This window comes from Orbicella franksi, chromosome 9, assembly GCF_964199315.1.
Source record: "Orbicella franksi chromosome 9, jaOrbFran1.1, whole genome shotgun sequence".
Lineage (NCBI taxonomy): Eukaryota > Metazoa > Cnidaria > Anthozoa > Scleractinia > Merulinidae > Orbicella > Orbicella franksi.
In genome coordinates, this window is record NC_138153.1 from 6,382,085 (window position 1) to 6,406,433 (window position 24,349).

The 24,349-nt window shown below is 39.2% G+C and overlaps 2 protein-coding genes across 3 annotated transcripts in view; one reads left to right on the forward strand and one right to left on the reverse strand.

The window, feature by feature from the left end:
* Positions 1-66: 66 nt before the first annotated feature.
* On the forward strand, positions 67-3,471 carry LOC145496857 (uncharacterized). The gene is made up of 3 exons (XM_081476620.1): positions 67-175; positions 1,110-1,344; positions 1,691-3,471. Exons 2-3 carry the CDS (start codon positions 1,110-1,112, stop codon positions 2,377-2,379), a joined length of 924 nt encoding a protein of 307 aa, XP_081332746.1. The 5' UTR covers positions 67-175; the 3' UTR covers positions 2,380-3,471.
* A 3-nt stretch (positions 3,472-3,474) lies between these two features.
* Positions 3,475-24,349, reverse strand: part of LOC145496849 (uncharacterized) — a 30,493-nt gene continuing 9,618 nt past the window's right edge. Inside the window, exons 2-14 of one of the 2 annotated variants that reach the window (XM_081476610.1) lie at positions 22,366-22,620; positions 20,076-20,228; positions 18,545-18,694; positions 18,114-18,284; positions 17,227-17,285; positions 16,755-16,905; positions 16,079-16,201; positions 14,667-14,776; positions 14,212-14,306; positions 10,007-10,419; positions 8,396-9,382; positions 7,006-7,827; positions 3,475-6,438 (exon numbers count right to left, since the gene is read on the reverse strand). In XM_081476610.1, coding sequence (XP_081332736.1) covers positions 6,133-6,438; positions 7,006-7,827; positions 8,396-9,382; positions 10,007-10,419; positions 14,212-14,306; positions 14,667-14,776; positions 16,079-16,201; positions 16,755-16,905; positions 17,227-17,285; positions 18,114-18,284; positions 18,545-18,694; positions 20,076-20,228; positions 22,366-22,620 — 3,795 coding nt within the window. In that variant the 3' untranslated portion in view covers positions 3,475-6,132. Of the gene's footprint in view, positions 6,439-7,005; positions 7,828-8,395; positions 9,383-10,006; positions 10,420-14,211; positions 14,307-14,666; positions 14,777-16,078; positions 16,202-16,754; positions 16,906-17,226; positions 17,286-18,113; positions 18,285-18,544; positions 18,695-20,075; positions 20,229-22,365; positions 22,624-24,349 lie in introns of both variants that reach the window. The other variant, XM_081476609.1, reaches the window with a different exon arrangement.

Sequence of the window (24,349 nt, forward strand, 5' to 3'; positions counted from 1 at the left end):
AATGTAGTCACGTGTACAAATTCGACCAATCAGGCGAGTCATGCGTGGCTTACATGCGTTCTTCCACCTTTGATCTTCCTTTACAACGAAGCTTCAAGGATTTCGCCGGTCGGGTCCTGAATGTTAGTGAAGTGTTGTGCACTCTTGGTTGAATCACTTCTTTAGGATATTCAAAGTAAGTGACAATCTCATCCTTGGGTCTCTGTAATGCTTTGGAATCGCTGTTTTGTAGCGATGGGGGGAATTAACTTGGGAAACTTGCCGTTTTCAATTCTGATATTAGAGAGCGTCACCCGCCATAATTTCCGTACGCAGATTTCTCGAATACTTGGTAGTCTGTCTAGTTTAAAAAGAAATATTCACTTCGAAGAACGTCTTACACTGCTGTGTTCAAAGGAGTTGAAATGCCTTTACTTGATTTCTGCCTTCGCCGGTCGAATACTTTTCAACGTGATGGGTCACGTGGCTTCGTAAATTTCAGCAAGAATTGGAACTTTACTCGCGTTTGCCGAATCCAGTATTGATAATTGCTGTATTGCCCAGCTTGGAACGTTTCTTTTGTTTGATGCTAATCAATTATTATATCGACATCTTTTTGGAAGTGGTGTCTTATCTGCATACAGTATTTGCTTTTAGAATTCAACCTGATCTTTCTGTCCAGACGTATTGAACATGTTTTACACAAGATGCATTACTCCTTCAGTTGATTAATTAAGAAATAAGTTTAGGCCTGTGTTTGTCTGTTCTGCATTGAACGTTACTTTGGTCAATCTGGGAGATGAAGGAATGCCAATTAATTGTCATCAGCTTAATTATTATTTTAAACCTAAAGAATTTAGGAACATCAAAATTTGTACTTGCAACAACTTGGGCCTAGGGATAGTATGTGGGTTATAGTATTCAGTGTAGTCACTTGGAAAAAGTTAGATGTAAATCCTTTCTAATATTGCTACAATCAGAAATATTTGGATAATAAACTGAAAAGTTTTTCTATGTAACAAGCAGTGCTTTTAACTTTTTGTTAAGATTAAACTTGAAGTTTCAAAAAGATATAAAACAATTCCACAATCTTCAAGGAATCTTACCAGCTCCAAACATATCTCTTGCAGATGGCAAAGGTAGCAACTAGTGAAAAACAGCTCCATTTCGTAGAAAACTTTGGACTGAGTGGTGCCGCAGCTATCATTTCCAAAACTGCTGCTGCCCCAATTGAACGAGTGAAGCTTCTTGTTCAAAATCAAGATGAGATGTTAAAGGCAGGACGTCTAGATACCCCATATAAGGGTGTTATCGACTGCACAGCTAGAACGTACAAAGCAGAGGGCTTCCTTTCATTTTGGAGAGGTGAGTGGTTGCAAAATCCATAGCAATCAATCCCTTCTCAAGCATGTGAGAGGCCAGCGAATGAAAAGCTTGGGAGGCACTCAAAGGCTAAGGGTGTGAAAGTGACCAAAATTAGGAAGAGGGGGAGGGTAAACTCCATCAAAAGTGCAGATTTGATTGGTTTGTTCCAAATGTGAAACTTGGTTCATTTGCAACCGTGGAAAAAGCCCATCAACAGTGTAAAAGTTTTCCAAAAAAACCTGCAATACGATGCTAGGTATCAAAGTTTCTATGTTCGTGTCCTAATTATGTTGTCTTTGCTTAATTCCTCTTCAAGTAATGTGTTCGTTTTGTTTCTGTCTCACAGGTAACCTTGCTAATTGCATCCGTTACTTCCCAACACAAGCCCTGAACTTTGCATTCAAAGATCAGATAAAGGCTCTTTTCAAACCCAAGAAAACTGATACATATACCATCAAATTTAGCAAGAATATCGCCTCTGGTGGTGCTGCTGGTGCCATGTCTCTCTTGTTTGTGTACTCCTTGGATTACTGCCGAACAAGGTTAGCCAATGACGCAAAGGCAGGCTCCAAAGGTGGCGAGAGGCAGTTCAATGGCATCATTGACGTGTACCGCAAGACACTGAAGTCAGATGGTATTGCTGGTCTATACAGGGGCTTTGTCATCTCCTGTGTGGGTATTGTGGTGTACCGTGGCTTCTACTTTGGTCTCTACGACACCCTGAAGCCATTGCTGCTGGGCGAGGATGCTGGTCTCATCATGTCATTTGTCCTTGGGTATGGTGTAACAGTTTCCGCAGGTTTGATGTCCTATCCCATTGACACCATCCGTCGTCGTATGATGATGACATCAGGAGAAGCTGTCAAGTACCGGGGTTCAATTGATTGCACAGTCCAGATTCTCAAGAACGAGGGCTTCATGTCATTGATGAAGGGAGCTGGTGCTAACATTCTGCGTGGCATGGCTGGCGCTGGCGTGCTTGCTGGCTTTGACGAGTTCAAGAAGTTGTACATCAGCATCCGCTTCAAGGAGTAAATTTGTGGACTGACATGTTTGTAGCTGTGAATTACTGAGTGAATTGTAACATTTTTCGTGATTTTTACAGATGGGACAAGATGTGCTTGAGTGCATGTGTAATTTGGACTCTTTTGCAATTTGTACCTTTTTGTTTCTAGTTATTTTATGTAATAATGTTGGACTGTTTAGTGTGGAATACGCTGTACAGAGAATAATGTCTCTAGTAATGGAACTGACATAAATAAAAAGTAATGTTAGTACATTGTCAAGTTATGCTGTTTTATGCATTATCATGTCAAGTACATTGGACATTTAAACAACAGTGTTCATAACAGATTCAAAGATTCTTGAAAATTTATGGCAATTGGCAAACTAGTTAACCAGACCTGGAAAAAGTATGGAGCAAAATATTTTAAGTCTAGAAAAAAGTGAGACTTGGAGCTGAAACAAGTGTTTGGTGTGATAATTTTGTTTGTGAATTCTGGCCTTAGTCAAATTTTGTGTAAATTCTAGCTTGGCCAAAATGTTCAACTGCAGATCTATTCTCTACCCTACAGCTGGCATAACTGCCGTCTCCACAATGCAGCAGTGTTACTGTTTGTAGTGCTAACAGTGCTTTGGGGTTAAATTTTGGGAAGTGTGCTTGTAGAAGTCTGGACATTAGGACATCTTAAATTTTGTGGACAAAAGTGTCCATGAATCCTGTGAACAACACTTCATTATTAACAGTATCTTCCTTTATGCTACAATGAAACACTACTGACAGTAGTAACGATTGAACCCCCCTTGAATTTTGTAGTGCTTTTTGGGGGGCACTTATTTGAGGTCTGCACTCTGCAAAGAATCGTAACATTGGTAAATGTTAACAACAAAATATGACCTTCGAACTGAAAAAAATTGTAATCCAAAAGAATAAATTTCTGAGGCTGGTGTAGATTGAGTTGTAGTTGTACTTGTTTTGAGTTAGACCCCTCGAACAATTCATTCTGATGCTCTTATAAAGTGCCACATTGAGGTGAATGAATAAGGCACTCACTTGAGGGAAGTGCCTTAAAAATATTTTTGCTCTGACAAGTGCTGCTTAATCAGGGGCGGTGCTTACTTGGAGGGGGGGGGGGGTGCGGGGTGGACACTCAGTGGAGTAAACACAGAAAGGCAGGAAAAAACCCAGGTCTGATTGCCCTGGGCAAGTAAATTTTGCTCTTGGGCAAGTTCAGTGGCCCTGTGGGCAAGTGAAATTAGCATCGGTAGTCTTGTGAGTCAATATAAAAATGTCAGCTTGATAAATGATAATTTCCAGTCAGAATCTATTTCAAAACTTAAGATTACAAGATTAGTTAACCATTAGGTTGAAATCATGGATTAGTTAGGAATCCAAGCATACTTAGTTTGCATTTGTCCTCTGATTTCCATACTGGCTGCCACATTGGCAAGCAATATTTAAGTGGGGGCAAGTGAAAACTGAAATTTACTGGCCCACTGGGCATGTAGACTGTGACTAGTCCCTCTTTGGCTTAATCCGTAATGCGTGACCCAAAAGAAAACCACGAGAAAAAATTGGCCATGTGAATTCCTCCTTTTGCACGTGTCTCGCCCCCAGGATTTCACACAGCAATTTTTTCCTCGTGGTTCACTTACAGTCTCACTTGACAGACTAAGTGAAAGAGGGGCTACTTGTAGTCTACTGTGCAAGTGGATTTCAATTATTTTTCCTATCCTGGGTTGTAGCAATGCCGCTGATTGGTTTGTTCTGTGGAAGCCAGGTAAAGTTATAGTAGCATGGACCATTTTAACCTGAAGCAGAACATGAACTAACATTAACTTTGAAATTTGTAGATGCAACACTAAAATTCTGTTTTACTGCTTGGGTTGTGAAGGGATTTAGTATAAATTTAAGTATCACTTACCAAGAATACTGCTTGGTATTGGTAAACAAATGAACATTGCAAAATGTAACAACACACAATGACATGGTTTCCACAGACATCACCTTTCAAAATTCCCTGACATTTCCCCAATAAAATTAATATTTCATTGACCGAACAAATACAAAACATCAGATCTAGTAGTGGCTTCTGGCCTCAACATACAGCATTCCTTTCCACTTGTTCATCAAGACTGATAAGTTTTCAACAATTTTTTTTTTCATTTAATATGTAAAACATGGATGAGATCACAGTGACCCCAAATATTTCTTCCAGCCTTCAACAGTCTTAAATCAGCTGTGTTAAATTATTTCAATTTTCCCAGACTTCTCTTCAAAATGTCTATTTTCCCTGACTCAGAATAGTATTCCCTGACCTTAAAGAACTTCATTTTTTCCCTGACCATTTCTTGACCTGTGGCAACCCTAAATAACATCTTCAGTCACCCAATAACATTTGGGGAGGCCTGTTATCATTGGGTGTCTGTCAAATATGTCAACATTTTAAGCAGGAGTATTCTTAATTTAATTTTCAGGTTTTGAAGCTTGTTTAGTTTATACTGGTCACTTGAGTGCACTTTGTCTTATCCCAGGGCTCTGTGCACAAATTGGATTTCTTTTGACCAGCTTTACAATGATTCTCAGATGAGCAGTGCACAGTTGCTCTGGCTCTCTTTCTTCTGTGGGAGGAATGAGAGGAGCTCTGATATCAGACCATCAGAGAATGGCTACCTGATCATAAGCTACATTGTCTTCAAGTTCATTTGTATGGTATTTTACTCCTTTGTTTTGTTCTGACATGTCACTTGATCACATGTACCCATGCCATCTTGTATATACTGTCTCCCTTTTTTTGTGGTATACCATTATTCAAGACCACTAACAAAAGACTAAGACGCAATGCACCAATACACTGAAGCCACTAATTAAAAAGTGACAAAAACCAAAAGAAATCCACTGCAAGCAGCCTTACCTTTTTCTTACTCTGCTAAGCATGACACATAAGAACATACACAAGTAAAATGACAGCAAACAGTTATTCCAAAGTTGATTTATCCACCAAAGACAGAATCACCTTTTCCGCTCTACGAAGCCAAGTATTAGACATTTTGGTCATTTTATTACCTGTTTCTATTTCTACAAGTAAACATTACATTTGTCTAGCTAGTGCTTAAATATATCTACACTCTTAGAAACATTCTGGACTGGAATACATACAGTGTATTAGACATAAAATTAGGGTATCTGGACATAAGGGAATACCAAACATTACTGCAATGTACTTTGCCTGTTTCCATTTAGCAAAATCTATTTGCTATCCTTCAGAATGAGAGCCTTTTGTTATTTTGTTTTGTCAACTGCCTAAAAAGCTGTCACCAAAATCCTCCACACAGAATTTACCTAGTAACTACAAAACGTCTACTCAAAAGACCTCAGTTCAATAACTCCAAACCCAGACTGCCTATTAAGTAACCTTCTCCCCCCACCCCGACCCCCACCACCCCAGCAGTTTTAATTATCTCTGATCAAGATCTGAATTTACATAATATATGTGAGATTTAACAAATTTTATATCTCTTTATTTCTTGTTTTAGTTTCAATCAAGAAGCGTTAATGACAGTCGAGATTGTTTCATCCAATTTCCTCCAAAAAACTCAAAATATCCTAAGACTTCTAATTACAAAATGATCAGTGAAAATACTCTGCTGCATTCCATATTTTCAACTCTATTCTTCATGTCTGGTTTATGATAAACTACACTCTGACCCTCTCTTTTATTTATTTATTTATCAGATTTAAAAGTATATCTTAGGTACGGCTATTGAATCAGCGCTATTTTCAGCCAGTTAATTATTCACATAACAAAAAATTGGGACTAGGTCCTTTTTCATGACAACTTCATGACTCAATGCCTTTTTTAACTGTTCACATGTTGCAGTTGAATCTGGTTGGTTCCTTTCCCAAGCTTTCAACATAGCATAGCATTGTTCATACACTTCCTTATTGTCTATCTCAATTTGAGAAATACGGCTTTCTTCAAGACCCAACAGTCGACCGATAACCTTCCACTTTACTGGGATCTTGAGTGCCAAAGTTACGAGGTCAACATCTTTTATTTTTGCTAGTTGTTGGTTAAGTGCTGGAGGCTTTTCCTGGTTACAGGGAAAAAAAAAACATTGCAACTTAGCCTGACTAATGAATGGTTGATTTTCAATCTAACGTAGGCAGAGAATCAAACTTCATATTGAGGTGATCTCAGTCCACACTTGAAAGACCTTGGACAACAAGGTCCTAAACTACCATCACTGACAAAAGTCGATGATTGACAAATTTGCACTTTTAGCACTCGTTCACACATGCCAAAGAAACAGTTGCCCATGAATGCAGCTACACTTGCCCAGCTCCTCCCCCACCCCACTTACAATTTTCTACACTAGTACCTGCAATTTCTCCTGAGTTTCAACATTGTTTTGGGTGGGGAAGGAGGGGGACATTTTCACAAGGATAGCTGCAATGCTTTTTCAAATTTCAGTTGTAAAACAGAAAAATTTGTAGCATTAGCTCAGTGTCCCAAGGACTTTTGTGAGTTTTGTCCATCAATGTAAATTGTGTCTACCATTGAATAGCGAAATAAACTGCTTTTCATCTTCAAAAGGGTCAGATTATGAATCTTGGTGACCACCCTGAGGATTACTGGTAAATTATTCAAGAATAGTTACCTCTGAGGTACTGCTGGAATACCACTTGTGCAGATTAGTTAGTGTGAACCTGGAATGCTCCCCAACTTGCTCTGGACAAGTAAACAAAGTAACTGGTTCATTGACTACAGATGAAATGGGTAACAAGTGCATGCAGTCTTGATCCAAACATGATGCTGATTTGTGCCGTTTACACTGAGTGGCAGAAGAAGACACACATGCAGAACAAGAAATGCAAACATCATAGTGCACATTCCCAAGCCAGTGCCACTGCTTGCATAAACGTTCCAGTTCTTGTTCAATTAATGTCCTCACTTGGACGGCCAGAGAGTTCCCAGCCACTTGCTCACTGTCAGTGTCATAGCCCTTAAATACAAGCTTAATGCAATGCTTGCTGCACAGAAGAACAAGATCAAATTGGCTTTTCTTTCCTAAAAAGAAGTGAGCACCATTGCAGTACAATTTGGGGTGTTTAGTGCATTCCAGCTTTGGGAAAAGTGTAATTAGATGAGAAACTAGCTGTGGGAACAAGCCATGAGGGACAAATCCATTGCAGAAATTGAAAATGAGGGAACAGGGGTCACTCTCCTGTGGTGTTAATTTCCAGAGCTCTGGATGCGACACGCGCAGTTGTGCTGGAAAAAAGTACTTGATTTCAGTGCTGTTAGAGTGGTGGTGGTGAAATTTGGCTAGAAAACCATACTTCTCCATCATGTCTAGAACACTTCGCTGCAATGCTTCCTTTCCGCTGCCATGCAAATCTTCAAATACTTTGTTAATTAGCTGCATATGGAGGATGCCAGTGTTTTCAAGCTCTTGCCATAACTTCCGATCAACAGGGTCCTTACAAAGAAACAGAACAATCAGGTTACAATCAAACCTTCAACTACAGAAATTATTGCGTGCTCATTGGCTAATTTCCATTGTCAATAAGCGGACAGACACGCGAAATTATAATTTATGCGATGTGTCAACAAGCAAGAGCAGACAATTTGACATTTGTATTCTAAAAACAAATTGACAGCAGTTTTTCATGCGTCTGTCCTGTTGTTGACGATGAATTTCCTCGCAGCATTGTCAAAGTAGTCTGCGGATCCACTTGGCTATCGCCTCGTGGACCCACAGCTACTTTGACAATGTTATTATGAAATTCATGTTCAACAGCAGAACATGAAAAACTGACGTCAATTTGTTAACTTGAGCTGAAATAATCAAAACTTACATTTAGCATCAACTGGCCAGGAGGGGTCAAGGAGGGCCACCCACACCCATGACTGTCTCCTCTCTAAAAAGGAAAAGCTCATCCTCACATTGTCCCTACCCCACCCCCATCTACTCACATTTAGCTGGGACAATGGTGTTTACTAGTATCTAAACAAACATTCAACCTTGAAACCACTTTGATACCAACCTGTTCTTGAAAAGGGCATGTGGTGATAAGCTTTTTAAAGAGATTGATGAGCCACTGAATATTAAGAACAACTGTGTCACTGAATCGTACAATCAGACCCAGATCATGGTAATAATTCAACATGGCGTCGAGCTGCTTGTCATCATCAATGAAGCACTCTTGCTTTGCAACTTGGCCAATTTCCTCAAGCGTCATGAAAAACTTTTCACTTGCCAACCTCTTCACAGCTTTTTCAAAGTTGAACCACTTCACGGGCAGGTCTTCAGTTGAGTTCAATCCAGACGACATCAGTTGCTGAACTCTTGTTTGTATCTCTTTCACAGCGGGCGAATTTGACGACTGTGTGTTGTCTACCCTGTAAAATGGTCCCAGCACGTGTTCCTGGTATGTTTTTCCTTTTACGCTTGACGCAATCTGAGATTCAACTTCATTCATTTGTTTGGGTGACACTTGATCAGCATGAGTCCCTGCCACAAGGACAGGAGGTGGAAGGCAATGCAGTTTCGACTTGCATGTCTCAACAAAATTTTGATCTGTCGGGGGTCTACGTATACTGTGTACAGACACCAGCCAAGACAACAACATATCCAGATTCGTCTCATTAGAGAAGTTCTGCAATGGCATTATGTCATCTCCACATTTGAATGAAGACTCTGCAAGATCATTTGGGTTTTTCTGCAGGTTATGAACAAGAAGATAGATGGCTCTGTGAGAGAAGAATATGGGATGTGTGGCATAGTAGAGGTGCTGACCAGCAAAGTCCCAGATATCTAGAACAGTTTCTGCTGCACTATCAGGGCTGCTTGGTGTGTTTGGGCTTTTAAGGCACTCTGTAACAAGTGGGGCGAGTTCTTTTGGCATGGTAATCTTTGGCTTCTGGGAAAGGTTTTCCTGAAAACCATCAACCAAGTCTTTGTAGGTGCTGACTTCTTCTGTAAGACTGGGCACAGCAGAGGGATTGTCAGTGGCTGGCACTGTACCATTTGGCTATAGCAAAAAAAATTTAGAGATAACTTTGAGTGTCAAGTAAGGTTGGTTCTAAAGTGGCAAGCAGCATCACTGCTTATTTGTTCACTCACCTGTCATTCTAGACAGCTTTACTTCAGAAAACTACCTGACTAACAATTATAATCATTTATTTCTGAACACCTATCTTTTCATGTATAATGCTATCAACATCCTGAGAACAGAACAGTGAACCAAAATCACTAATAATTATTGCTTCAATCAATGGAACTTCTAGCAATGAATAATTCTGTCGCATAAATGCTGCATACTAAGCAAAAAGAGTTATGTCTAGATGGTGCCATTCTTAATCCCTCTTAATCTTCCTCAATCATAGCTTTCCTTATTTATTTATATCATTTATTCAGTTTATATTTTTTCTTTAATTTATATCTTTTCTTTTTTTTTTTAACTTCCTTCATTTGGTGTTATTCCAACTCAGGCAGCTTGTTAAAACATTTTAAGGTTTTCTTCAATTTGGAAAGAATTAGAACAAATGATGTTAAATATTGTGACAAAACTCCCTTAAACTTAATGCTTTCATGCACTTCCAAGATTAAGAGGGTTGAAACTACAAAATCTCACAAGTTAATAAAAATAACATACTTGAGCTGGTCCAGCAACATCTTTTTCATAGTCCATCTCCTTCTCCTTCTCTGGTGATATCTGACCTTCACTGTTTTCCTTCCTCTGCATCATGTTCTCAGCGACCAGTCTGGCGATACTCAAATCCTGTGGTTGAACCTGTTCAACTTCATTATCATCACTGATAGCTTTCCATTCCACCACCTGCTCAATGTTGACCTCCAATTTTGATGAATTCATCTCCAGAACTTCCGTGCTGGGTTCCTCGGGATTAAAAGGTAGGCCAATCAGGGACTTTTTTAGACTGGTTTTCCCTGCCCTGTCCTGGCCAATGATCAGCAGTCGAGCACGGCAGACTTTCACCTTTCCTTCTAGGAGGGCAAATTTGTAGGCCAACTCTGCTGCACTTCCCCGTGCTCTGATCTCATGTGGAACTGCCGCAAAAAATGGTAAACACACTGTTGGTAATAAGTACAGTCACGCTGGTGCCTTTTGGAAATCCTTCATAATCTATCATGTACCTTACACTTATACTCATTCATTAACTACTCATTAACTGAGAGTGAGGTCTTAGCTTTATGTGAGGTCAATACGGCAAGGCCTAGGTTTGAAATTTTCCCAAAAAGACCAAACATTCAAGGTTAAAGTGCACCTAACCCCCAAATTTTTTTTTTCACTAAAATAATAAAGCTTATTTTGTGGAGTAATTTGCCGCAAAAATTTTTCGATTTGGTTAAATCTTTGATTTTCTATGGCTCATCAAAGTACGTCAAAACACCGCCATTTTGGTTCACGACCGAGTTTAACGGGGCATGGGTCGAGGGCCGGATGTGACGTCAAATCCAGAACATGGTGATTCTGTAAATTCGCATATTTACTTGTTTCTGATAAATGTTATTTTTGACAGGGACATGGTTGTGTCCATAACAATGCATCTGCAAGTTGCTGCACTGTAGAAAAGCCATCATTGAACTGATGTTGTTGTTGTTGTTGTTGTTCTTCTTCTTTTTATTATTATTATTATTATTATTACTATTACTATTACTATTATTACTATTACTATTATCATCATCATCATCATCATCATCATTTAGCTCATATTAGCTAAGCAGGAGGTGTGTATGGGAGAATCTTGACTGAGGATTGAATGCAGTGAGGTCTGTAAACACGACTGAAGTTAAGATTCTCCCATACAGACTGACTAAGTTTGGTTAATAAGATGTTTACTATAATTTGCAAACAAGAACAGTTTAATTATTTTAATGTAACTGGTTTGTACTAACTGACATTTTGCTTTGCTTTTTTTTCTCATCAAGCTTTTTGGCACTTCCATAAATAAGTATGGTTGGAAGAAAACAATGATTTTGCATTTTAATTTACAACTTTTTCACTGCAAAGCATTACCAGTCTAGATGCCGGTCTAGATGGGAAGATCTAGTCTGCTTTCAATATCAGTTTCAGCCAATCAGATTTGTGAATTTGGTAGTTTCCAGTCCTTGTGAGACAGAGCCATATTATTATTAGCTTGTCACTGTTTGCCAGGAAATAGATTATAGAATACAGAATCAAAAATAAATAAATAAATAAATAAATAAATAAATAAACAACATAATTTTATTGTTGTCCAGGTTGATTGCGACATGTAAATGGTCAGTGAAGGGACACAAACATGAAATTTTCCACCTGACAATAAAAGAAAGAAAGGCATCTGCTTCCAGTTTGTAACACAGGATTATAATAATTCACATTTCTAAGCACAAGCGAAGAAAAAGGGGTCCTTTTGATGTTTCCTGGGCCTTTTTTTATTAGTGTGTTGTGCGAGTAAAACAAACTGTCTATGTCTATGAATCAATAGTTCAGTAAGCTGTTGGTCTCCAGGTGAATAAGACTGATATGTTTTCGAACAAATGCCATATTTTTGCAGTATTGTACACTTGTAGAACAGTTTGTGTTGCAGTTTGTCAAAATAAGTATAGTAAATATCAAGCCCACTCTAGTTTTGTTTGAATTCCTCATGAAGGTCAAATCATTCAGAGCTTTCATCCTTTTCAACTGAAAATTCCTTTCTAATAATATTATTGCTACATAAAGGAATCCTCTTGTTCCCCAACATCCCATACACCAGCCTTGAGAACTCTTAGTATGAAACACTTCATAACTAAAAAAAGATTAATGGAAAAAAGTTTACTAGCAGTGGGCATCTTATATATGGTGAGGGACGGGGGCGGGGGGGGGGGGGGGGAGGATAGGGCAGGATACCTAAAAACAAAACTCAGTGAAGAAATCACAAAAAGTAACAGTATTGTTCGAGAATCACTAAAGCATGTTTGTAACAGTGATGCAGGACTAAATGGGTGTACACTAATTGTATAATTCACACTTGACCAACCAAAGATTGCAATAACATAACCAACCCCCTACCTACCCCCCTCTTACTCAGGAACTTTACAATGACTTGTTTATACATGTAACTGATCGTTTCACAACTATACTTCAGTGTAAATTGGAAGAATTACTGTTAAGTAAAATGTTGTGTGCATGCATGTAAAGAGGGATTCGGAAACATTTTTATTTTATACAGCCATGTGCATGCCTGAATTACCTCTCTTTGCTGCTAGTTTGATGATAGGTTTGCTTCCCTTTAGTTTGTATTTGCCCGCTGCTAATCTTAAACTCCATTTCTGAAGGCATACAGGTTTAATTCCTGGATATTCAGTAACACACGTTAAGATAACATCAGCGCCAATATCTTCAAGAGCAAGATCACTCTTCTTTGAGTCTTGACAACCATAACATTCGTTGATGTTTTGAAGGGAAGCGACACTACAATTTCTACACTTGCATGTAAAGAACACAAACACTGTCATGGGACAATCATTTTGATTTACATTGAACGCATGAAGTTAAAATAATTTGAGAAAGTGAACGGACTTGACTGTTATTCCGAAAGTATATTAGTGCGTGATCGAAGAAGGCGCGTAAAGACGCCCCACGTGCTACAGTCTTACTAGTATCACTCTTCGACGTCTACATATCATTGGCTTCGAGTCTGTCCATCTGAGCTCGTTCGAGTTCTTTGTCAGCATCCACCTCCTGCTATTTGGCTGTCCATTCTCCATTGGCCAGAGAGCAGTCAGCATACAAATCAACTCGGTCGTCACCGTTTGACTATTCAGTTTGTGATGTTGATAAGTGTGAGCGGTCATTCTCTTCAGCGACAAAATAAGTTTCAGAGTTTTCTGAGTCAAAGCTCATTTCAGAATCAGACGAACTAGAAGACATTGTTAGTAAAAACAGAAATCGGTCGACTGTGGAGTCCCAGCGAAAGAACTTGTGCTGCAAAAAGGCTTCTACACTCGGACAAAGTAAAAGACCTGACTGGGACAGTCAAAGCATTCGTTCTGGATTTGATGTCACAGCTTTAACTCTCCCCAGATTCCCCATGCGCAGTCACGAACCATTCAAAACTCAGTTTCGAAGGGGCACAGAAATTCGAGGATTTAACCAAATCGACAAATTTTTGCAGCAAATTATTCCACTAAATAAGCGTTATTATTTTAGCGAAAAAAATTTTTGGTGTTAGGTGCACTTTAATAAGTTACTTATTATATGGTTTTTTGCTTTGTTTTCGCAGGCCCATGGCCATTATAGGAGAATAATGCCCCACAACTAGCCAATCAGAGTGCGTGTTAATATATATACCCAGTATTTGATGGCAACAGCAGTAAAGGCATAAGTAAGATACATGTAGCTAACTTGAGAAGTACTTAAAAGGAAATGATGGTGGGTACAGGTGAGCCTCTCTAACTCACACTCTCCACGGAAACAAAAATAACTTTGAGTGAGCTGATAGTAAATGGCTGAAAAAGTGTAATTTTTATCCAAGGAAAAATGATCTGAGTTCCACACAGCAGGGAGTTTGAGACAATTGAGTTCAAGATATCAAGGTTCAAAAGCATTTTTTGAACTTGGTACAAATGTGAGAAAGGGAGTGATCAGTCTGTGACACAAGGTACTAACTCGTAATTTTTCCCAGTACCTCTCTCTGGTGGAATAAAACGGGTGACCCTTATAGCCGGAATGGCAGAATGACAGAACAGCAGAAGGGAGGAATGATGGCAATCCTAAAAGAAGTTTTGTCATTCCATTGCTCTGGCCTTTAAGGTCCTCAAATAGAACTTTTTAACCAGTACATTTTACAAAGAGTAAACACACTTGTAACTTACCTTGATCATCATCATCATCAGTTTCTGTGGCTTTGGCCCTTTCAAAAAATCCTGCCGTTCCATTCTCTTTTTGACCAAACCACCAACCATGATAGCTATAAAACAGTAGCAGAAATAGTAACTAAATATTAATGCATAATTGAATTACAAGCCTAAAGTAGCTCGCAAAATTCATTTCATTCAGGTGTTAATGCAAACCATATATATAACTTTGTCAGTTGTACTGTTTTAATCTACTCCAGAAAAAACAGAACACCACTGACAGAAATAAAAGTCCCCTTGAAAAATCTACTAAATAATATTGTCTATTAAGAGAGTTGACCGGGGGCATTTTCAAAACAAAGAATCTTAGCTTGCATGTTTTTCGTGGCTTCTTAAAACACTAGCCAGACATGTTACTTACAAGATCAACTGACGTACAGTATTGACAGCCCAGGCATATGGCAGTAAATTACCTTGCAACATTTGGTGATATAACCCAGACTTTATCTCCTTCTTTATATGAAAGCTCGCTTGGTTCAGCAGAAGAATTGCTGGTTGTGAAACATAACTTAACGGGTCTTTCCTGGAAGAGTAGGATTACATGTTTACACTAGATATCAGGTATCTGACTTTCAAATATTACACCTGCAACTTGCAGCTACCATTTTATGAATGCAATTATTATATCATGTTACCAGTTTGGACTAATTTACAACTTAATTAAGTTATTAGTTAATTATAATAAATAAATGACTTTCTGAAGTATCAATAATTAAATGAATAGTTCAATAAACTTGGGCACTAAACACCTAGTGCGCCTTCTAAACACAATTCTACTGACTGTACTTGTACCCATATTTTATTGCAATTTATACTGTCTAATAATAAATCAACTTATTCTTGCATTTTGATTGGTTCTTACTTATGATCAATTGGAGGATAGATGTATAGATGATATCATTTACATCTTCTTGTTTCTTTATTACGTAAAACAAATAGATTTCATGTTGCTGTGCATATTGTAACATCAGTGTCACATGTGGCTATCACCTCGTGTACCACATTTTGACGTCATCTGTGAACTATTGCAGAACAGATGCCAGGCAACAAGGAATCTATTTGTTAATTAATCTAATTGACAGTTGCCAACAAACTGAAAACTGACAAAATGTTTAATATCAATTTTCATTATTTCTACAAAGTATTAAGAACAACAATAAATTTATTGTGAAGGTGAATTAATCAACATGACACGAGCGTGGGACAAAGAAAAATTCTGAGTCCCCGACAGGAATCGAACCCATGACCTCCCGAACACCGGGCGGGCGCTCTATTCACTGAGCTACGAGAACTCATGGAGAGCAAGGTCATTTAACTGAGTTCATATATGATAGGTGTCCTGCATACTGCTAGGATCAACGCTATCGAATTCATCGTGAGGAGTGATAAGTTATTAAAGATGGTGAATTTTAAGCTCGGTAATGAAATGTGAAGGTGAATTAATCAACATGACCTTGCTCTCCATGAGTTCTCGTAGCTCAGTGGATAGAGTGCCCGCCCGGTGTTCGGGAGGTCATGGGTTCGATTCCTGTTGGGGACTCAGAATTTTTCTTTGTCCCACGCTCGTGTCATGTTGATTAATTCACCTTCACATTTCATTACCGAGCTTAAAATTCACCATCTTCATTAACTTATCAACAATAAATTTATTATTCACTGACTTAAATTTTGTTATGCTGCCCTCAAGCTGCAGTACTGTTGTGAAATATCAGGCTGTTAAAAGACAATCAATATAATTAAGACTTTCTGGACTTTTTATGAAACACATTCAATTTACTGTACTTGAAAAAATCAAATTTTCACATGTCACATTGTGTACATGTACCTTTGCAAGGATCTGATGTATTTCTTGAAATGTTGGCCTCTTGTCTACATCCTTATCTAGACATCGGTCCAGAAGGGAAGCAACACCACTGGGACATACAAGAGGCCGCGTCTTGTTGCGTTTCTAAACGCACAAAAATGGAAAGATTACAAAATAGCAAAATAATGCACATCTTGATTGACTCAGAGCTGTCTAGGTAAAAGGTAAAGTCTCCATACAAGCCAAGAGGCCCATCAGGCCGGCACTTATATCTGGTTTAAGTAGCATGAAGTGACTACGAGTATTTCTACTAACAGTACATGTACTTCCCCTGGGATGGGATGCTAACCCATCACAGGGTTACCCCCCCTCCGCTCCCCCAGCATTAAATTTGCCGCTACCCGGCCGTTCATACACCTGGGTGGAGAGAGGCACTGTGAGAGTAAAGTGTCTTGCCTACAAACAAGAACAAGCTGTTGAAACATCAATAACAAAATACTAGATGGTAATAAAATGTAATCATGAATATTTCATCTATAGATCTATACTAATAATATTAATTTCAATTAGTGGTCAGTTTAGACATAAAAGAAACATGCTGTAGATAAAGTAGCATGATCTGATGCTTTACAGTTCAAAGAAAGTTCTACAGGAGTTTAGTAAGTTAGTAAGATTCTAATATTTTTCTCTTGCTTACCGGAAAAAGTTTTAGCAACTGACTTGAATGGTGAGAATCCAAATATCTGAACATCCCGATAACAAGGTGAGCAAACATGGCAACCACTCCCTTGAATGAGTTATCATCTAGACGGTGTCCTTGGTGTCCAGATATTGTACGGTAATCTGCCCTAAGGAGGAAAATAATAAAAATCTTATAGCATCTTAAATTTTGAGATATCTGTGTCTGTGATATAAAGTGACATAACGTGACATGTTGTATACTGTAAAAGAACATTACTAAGAGCCCTCGGGGTTGTTCGCAATGGCTTGAATAAACTGTACCCCATTTGTTGAAAAAAATCATTAAGCCAACCAGTTGGAGAGGGTGTCTGGCTCTGGTAGGCAAGGGGATATTACACTGCTGATAATAATGACCATATATATTATACAGCTGTGTCAGGTGTAAAAGAAAGAACTGATACAATGATGAAATAAATAATAGTTCTTACGGCTGCGTTTTGCCCATTTCTTCCTCATAACAGCAGCACATAAAGCCACCAACACTGATCTATAAATGAAAAATAATTAAACTGAGACTGTTCTCCAAACAACAACAAGGTAAGAAAGATCAACATATCAAAGTATCATGATACAGTTATTTTGAACAAATCAAGAAGGACAAGTCAAAGATGAAAAGCAATACATAGCAGGAAGGTGAATAAAAGAAAGAGCAGACAGAGGAAGAGAAGCAAAAAGAAGTTGGGTGGATGAAGAGGAAAAAGAGGAGTATGAGGAAGAGGAAGAGGACTAGAGATAAGGAATAAAGAGGATGATGATGGGGATTTAAAGGAGGCAGAATTAGAGATGGAAGAAAAGGAGAAAGAAAAAGAGGAACAGGACAAGTAAGAGTAATATGAACCTAACAAAAGGAAGAGAAGGAAAAGATGAAAGAAAATGAAAAAGGAGAGGATGAAGCATAAGGAGAGATCAAAAGAATGGGAAGAAAAGATGGGGGAGGGGAGATAGATAAAGGGAGAACAGGTTAAAAAAGATCTGCCTATGAGCCAAGTGGCCCATTGGGCCAGAGCTTATCTCCTGTTTCTGTCACACGAAGTGACTAGGAATATTTCTACTCCCCCCTGGATGGCATGCTAGTTCATCACACAGTTGCCTCCAGCATTAAATTTGCTGGTACCCACTTGTACACATAGGTGGAGAGAGGCACTATGAGGGCATCTTGCTCAAGAACACAACACAATGTCCCTAGCCAGGGCTCGAGCCTGGACTGCTCAATCCAGGTGCATGCACACTAACCATGAGGTCACCACCCCTCTACCCAAAAGGAGAACTGTAGCGAGGAGAATAATTATTCCAAACCACTTCCAAAAACTCTAACCTTTTCAAGCGATGCAATGTAGACAAAGGGCTCCACGACTGATGTATGTACAAGGTGTTTAGATTCTAGATATTCCAGCACTGAAGAAAGCTGTGAAGCATACAGCCACGCATGAAATAATGATGGAACACGGAACTCCTCTAGGTTACCTTTACTGAATAGCTCAACCACCTAGGAGACAAAAATAATGGCTTGTCATTCAGTAAGCCTGTTATACACCCAGCCCTGTCAAAATGTTTTACAACTGCAGGCAGAATACCACAATTAGCAGGCCATAAAGGTCAGAGAAAACCAGCATTGAATTAGTGTGCATCTTAGTCCAAGAATCTAGCCAATCAAGCTGCCAAGCCCTTGAGGGCTAAGATGAACAGGCAGCTCTAGGGACAAGAATGATTGTTCAAAGCAAATAAAATAAAATATGCTGCTAGTACCAGTGCTACAGAGTCTGCATAAGAGCCAAGTATCACAACTCCAAAACACTTCATGATGTACTCATGCTGGATGCCAGCCAGTATTTTGGCTTCTCTTATAAATGACTCGCGTTGTGCTGGACCTAAATCATACCGTAGAACAACATCAATCTGAAACAGGAAATGAAAAAGTTACAAGTTACAGGCTGCACATACATGTATTACAGAAATCCATACTGAACTCTTGTAGGATTAGACAGACTGACCAACAAATAACCTCAGGTGAGAGGGGGGGTGGGGTTCCCATATCAAAATGATGGTGGTGCTTGTTATACCCCTTGGGGTGTTCAGCCTTAAAAGGTTCCACAGCAGGAGCATTTGTAGTACCTTTTAGGGTATTGAGCCGGAAAAAGTCAGTGTCAATTGATGTGTTGCTTTGGAATTGGTACTTCTGAAAAAAATGTCAAACCATGCCCACAAAACAGGCTCTTGGTACCTCTGTTTTTTTTTGTTTTTTTTTTAAGTTTCCAACAAGCAGCCTCGTCCTTTTAATAAGGCAGTCCCCCCAATCAAATAGGCTGACTGACTGACCAAATGTATTTAAACTAAGTTTATTGTTCTACTTTCACAAGTCCCATTTTCAACAACAGCTCCAAGAATCACAACCTCTGATAGGGTCCAATTTTTAAGTCAGCTATTCACGGACCTTGGGTCAGTCAGTATGAATTCAGAGTTATTCTGTTTAAATCTCATTGGCTGACAACAGAAGCATATGATATGCTTCTGCTGACAATCAAAAGAGAGCTTTTAGTAGACTCATTGGCTGACGATCAAAAAAGAGCTTTTAGTAGACCTGGTAAGAGACCATGATTCTCAGTGGCATTTCTACGAATCAGGGGCAGGGCAGGATTTTTCAATGGGAGAGAGGTGGCTAGTACCATGGCATTTCAGAATCAATTGGGCATGTCCCCAAAATGTTGCAAATAACTGAAATGAGAATTGGAACCTAAATGAAAACTGGTAAACCAGAAATATTTGTAACAGATTGACTGTAGGGGACTGAACACAAATGTGGCCAAGCAGAGTCTCAGGGGGGAAATATTCGAAGATGTTGTCAGCTGACTTTGAGACAACATGATGTGTGGTATTTCTCTGCAGTTTCTCTAGAACTTCATGTAGAGTTGCTGTACGATGACGATGAAATGGCCGATTTTCCAGTAGCATATTGCAATGTAATTACATTGAGGCACCTATCTGAAATGTTTGCTTTTATTTCCACCATAATATTCAGAATCTTTTTTCATTTTTTTCCTTCGCTTCCTGATTAGGGGAAAAAGAACATTGCCAATATCAAGCCATCTTGACCGAACAATTAAAGGATTTATAATATGGCTTTCGGAAAATTTTTCTTGTGGGACACAGCGGGTAGTCCCGAGCGGTCATGATAGCACCAACCTGCCCACTCCAGTAGCCAATCACAGTGCAGGATTTGGTTCACCTTGCCTTCTCACCAAGCTAGCCATATAATAAATAGACTTATTTCACAGTCTACCTTATTGTGACCTTGAGTCAACTGGGCATTATACACATCACCAGAGTACGGACGACCAAGAGCTATTTTAGTTTGTAGTGAAACACAATCCTTCTGTATCATCGAAACACCTGCAGCTTCCAACTCCTCCTTATAGTTATTTTTCTGGATCTCCTAAAAAGCGAGTTTGACAGATGTTATATAAACTGTCAGCGATAAAAACACCAGGGAAATGGACTATCGGTATAGTAATGGTCTATTGCGATCATCTGGATGAGGTTAGTACTGTACGGGTCCGCAAATGATCCCAGGACCGCAAATGATCCCCAAATTGGACCGCAAATGATCCTGGACTGGAAATGATCCCCATTTTGGACCGCAAATGATCCCGATCAAAAAATAAGGAATGGCATGGATGGTGGAATGGTGTGGATAGAGAATTGGCGTACGTGAATACCGATGTTTTTATTTAAGCCATCTTATAATTATAATGGCTTACAACTTGATTCTTTTTTTTTTTTCATACTTTCGACTAAACTTTGTTGCTAACTACGATGTTATGAATATCACCACTCAATCATCAAAACATGACTTGGCTTACATTTCTTTACAATTCTCAGTAAAATTATGATCAGTGCACCATACGCTACATATCCTCCTTTGTTACACATTGATATTTCGGTGTTATAATTAAATCACATTTTATCAGCCATTAACGCCACTCGTCTAAAGTTTTAAAGTAAAAGCTAACCATGAAGCAACTATTACAGAAGACGCTGTCACCTGAGTAGACCCACAAGCCTACAACGCTTCATCACTCTGTAAAACAGCTAGTGCATAGCACTGGAAATTTGAACAAATTTATTTTATAATTTTTCCTTGGTCGTATTTTGGCTTTAATTCCTCGGAAATGACTACTTGAGTATTCTAAGAAGCCAAAATTCCAAGCTATAGTTATGAAGTTCAGCTTCATGACCACGCAAGGCCAAGGCTTGCGCTTCATTTTGACAATTAGCTGTTTGATAGATGTTTGATACTATCGCCACCGGAATTTCGAGAATGTTTACAAGTATGTGTTTCTCTAAGACTTCTAATTCAATAGATCGTCTTCACGTGATGTGTTTTTATATTCATCAGGCATAAGAGGCGGTATATTTATATCTGTTTACAATTAGCGTGCTTCGTTTGGAAACTAGAGCATTTTGAATTTCAGAGTTATGGAGCTTGCGTGACACAAGGCTACGATCGAGTTTGTTGAAAAATATATACTTATCTCATGATTTTGAGCCTTTTTAGAAGTTAGAGCATTAGGAAAAGTGCTTATGTAAATGCTTGTTTGTTTAGTGCTGATAGTCAGTCGCCTAGAAAGCCAAAGTAAGTTCCAGATGTTTACACTATATTCTGGCCGCCATATCGGTGTACCACGGATGTACACCAACATGGCGTTTTCTTACTGGTCTCTGTAATTTTCTGGGAAACATTTACGACGAATATCTGACGTTTGGGGAAACACAAAGGCCTGAAACGTGGAGGAGTATCTTATTTAGTTATCTTCTATAGCGTACATCACAACTTCTTAGCTTTTTCCATTGGTTGGTTTTCGATTTATTATTTCTGTTATTGCGTGACAGTGAAAACGATCTGTACCCTTTGAAGAACAAAACAGCAATTGTGGAAAGTTTTTTTGCAAACTGATAAAATATATTTTTTAGTTCATTATTTTTGTACATGTTCTCACCTTCCTCTGATATAAATCCATGCCATTCCTTATTTTTTGATCGGGATCATTTGCGGTCCAATATGGGGATCATTTCCGGTCCGGGATCATTTGCGGTTCAATTTGGGGATCATTTGCTGTCCGGGATCATTTGCAGTCCCAGGATCATTTGCGGACCCGTACAGTACTGAAAAGGTTTGCTGTAGTTATTGACTGACACTTTGACAACCTGAGAGTCACAACTGAAGATGTCTAGATCTGACTCTGGTTCAGACTGTCACAACATCATTCACCAGTTCTTTTCAGAACCACCTTCACCTGAACGAACACTAGACAATTGCATTTTTCAACAGAAATATTTCATACTTTTGCTCTGCCTCTTTGTCATGCTATCAAGACCAAAACATGTGTTTACTAGAAGTAAACACGTGTTGTATCTCTGAGTTTGGAAAAGTCAGGACAAGTTTTGTTTGCTATCTCCAAGTTATCTGTGTTATCGAAATCCATAAACTTGAGGTTGCACTGTTGTTGAATGCCTGCTTGCACAAACTGAACATAGTAAGTTATTCAAATTTACAACAGTTAGTGACTTACAAGGAGTTCTGGCAAGTCCTCATATTTCACAGTCTTTGAATCTGCGATCATATTTTGAATGCTTTTCAAATCTTCACCAAATGATGGAGATTGTGCCCAGCTTGGCAACTTTTTCTTCACATGGTCCATGTTTGTCAAAAGTTGTTGCTCTAGATCTGTGACACTTTTCACACCGGCAGCATAACACAAGGGGTTGAACAACCTGATGATCCTCCATTTGAACATTAACAGGTAGAGTTTGTCATAGTCATTGAGCTGCTTTTGAAACAAAAACAAAAATAGTTCCATATTACAGATACAAATAGCCATCTTCTGCAGATTTTAAGTCAAACCCAGTCAACGTTTTTGCTAATTCATAAAGGACTCATTCTTTTTCATGCTTCCACTCATGGTGATACATACATGCATACATACATAAACTTTGCTTTAGTCTCGAATTTACAGAGTAGCACCCAGATGCTAATATTTTCCAGCTAACTACATTAAAAGCTAATCACAAGTTTCTTTAATGTATTTTTCCATTTGTATATCCTGGTTGCTAACTGAGACAGATGTCTGAATCAATACAGCCACTGATTAAATGCCCTTTAGTGGCATCACCTGGCCACCAAAAAACTGATTATTGATTTAATTGGTCTTTCTTGGTGTTGTCAGTCAGACTGTCTAGAAGAAAAATTCTGGCTTGCTTCTACTCAAAATGACAAGTTCAAGGGTTGATGACAGTAAAGATCAACAATGGATGCCCCTGAATAAATGTTGATTTTAAATAAATAAAAAAATAAATAAATATCTGAGCGAATTCACAAAAACATGCCCACTAGGTTTTTGCCTGGATTCGGGCAAAGCCCAAATCCAGGCTAAGCCAGCAACCTTAAACCCAGGGGAGGGGGGCTCTGTTAAGGCCAGGCTGGGCACATGGCCCAATGACCGGCCTATCTGTTGGTGGCTTGCTGGCGGCCAGCTGTCAAAAGCAGGGGGAGGGGAGGGTGTCTTGTACTGACACCCCCAACTACAATCATGGACAAATTATTGTGTTGGAAAATGCCAAAATCATGAAATCACTATCGTAATACCTACAGAATGAGTGTCAACAACCCCATTCCCCCATTCAATGTTGGAAATGGTAAAATGCAAACTTGTGTTAGATGAAAGTGTTTTGTCAATATTGCTCAGGGGTGGGGAGGGCAAAATGTGTATAGAATGATTTTTTCCAACCCTTGTGACCAAGGTTGTAACTAGACCTTGAGTTTTCAGTGTTAAATAAGCTTGATATTGACTGTGTTTCCGGGTATTTTACTCAGTTGTTTGACCTTGTTTGAGGCTTCTGTGTTGACATGGCACCCTGCCGGAGTGGTCCATGCCACGTGCATGCGTGAGGGGCCAATCTCCTAGCCAGGGGGGTGGTCAGAGGACTTCTGGCCGCTGGGACTGTCTTTGAGTCAATGCGGTCATGTTTTTGCGAATTGGGTTAGTTATTATCTAACCGAATTCGCAAAAACATGCCCGCATTGACTCAAAGACATTCCCAGCAGCCAGAAGTCCTCTGACCACCCCCCTGACTAGGAGATTGGCCCTTCACACATGCACGTGACATGGACCACTCCGGCAGGGTGCCATGTCAACACAGAAGCCTCAAACAAGGTCAAACAACTGAGTAAAATACCCAGAAACACAGTCAATATCAAGCTTATTTAACACTGAAAACACAAATTCTAGCTAGTTAGGGGTGTCAATAAAAGACACCCTCCCCTCCCCCCTGCTTTTGACAGCTGGCCCCCAGCAAGCCACCAGCAGATGAGCCAGTCATTGGGCCATGTGCCCAGCCTAGCCTTGACGGAGCCCCCCCTGGGTTTAAGGTTGCTGGCTTAGCCTGAATTCGGGCTTCGCCGGAATCCAGGCAAAAACCTAGTGGGCATGTTTTTGTGAATTCGCTCAGATATATACAAACACTATTGCTATTGTTTTCATCTTTATATTCCCAACA

Coding starts and splice junctions, on each gene's coding strand:
- LOC145496857 (XM_081476620.1), top strand. CDS start 1,110: ATGGCAAAGGTAGCAACTAGTGAAAAACAGCTCCATTTCGTAGAAAAC. Junction 1,345..1,690: donor CTTCCTTTCATTTTGGAGAG/GTGAGTGGTTGC, acceptor TCTGTCTCACAG/GTAACCTTGCTAATTGCATC.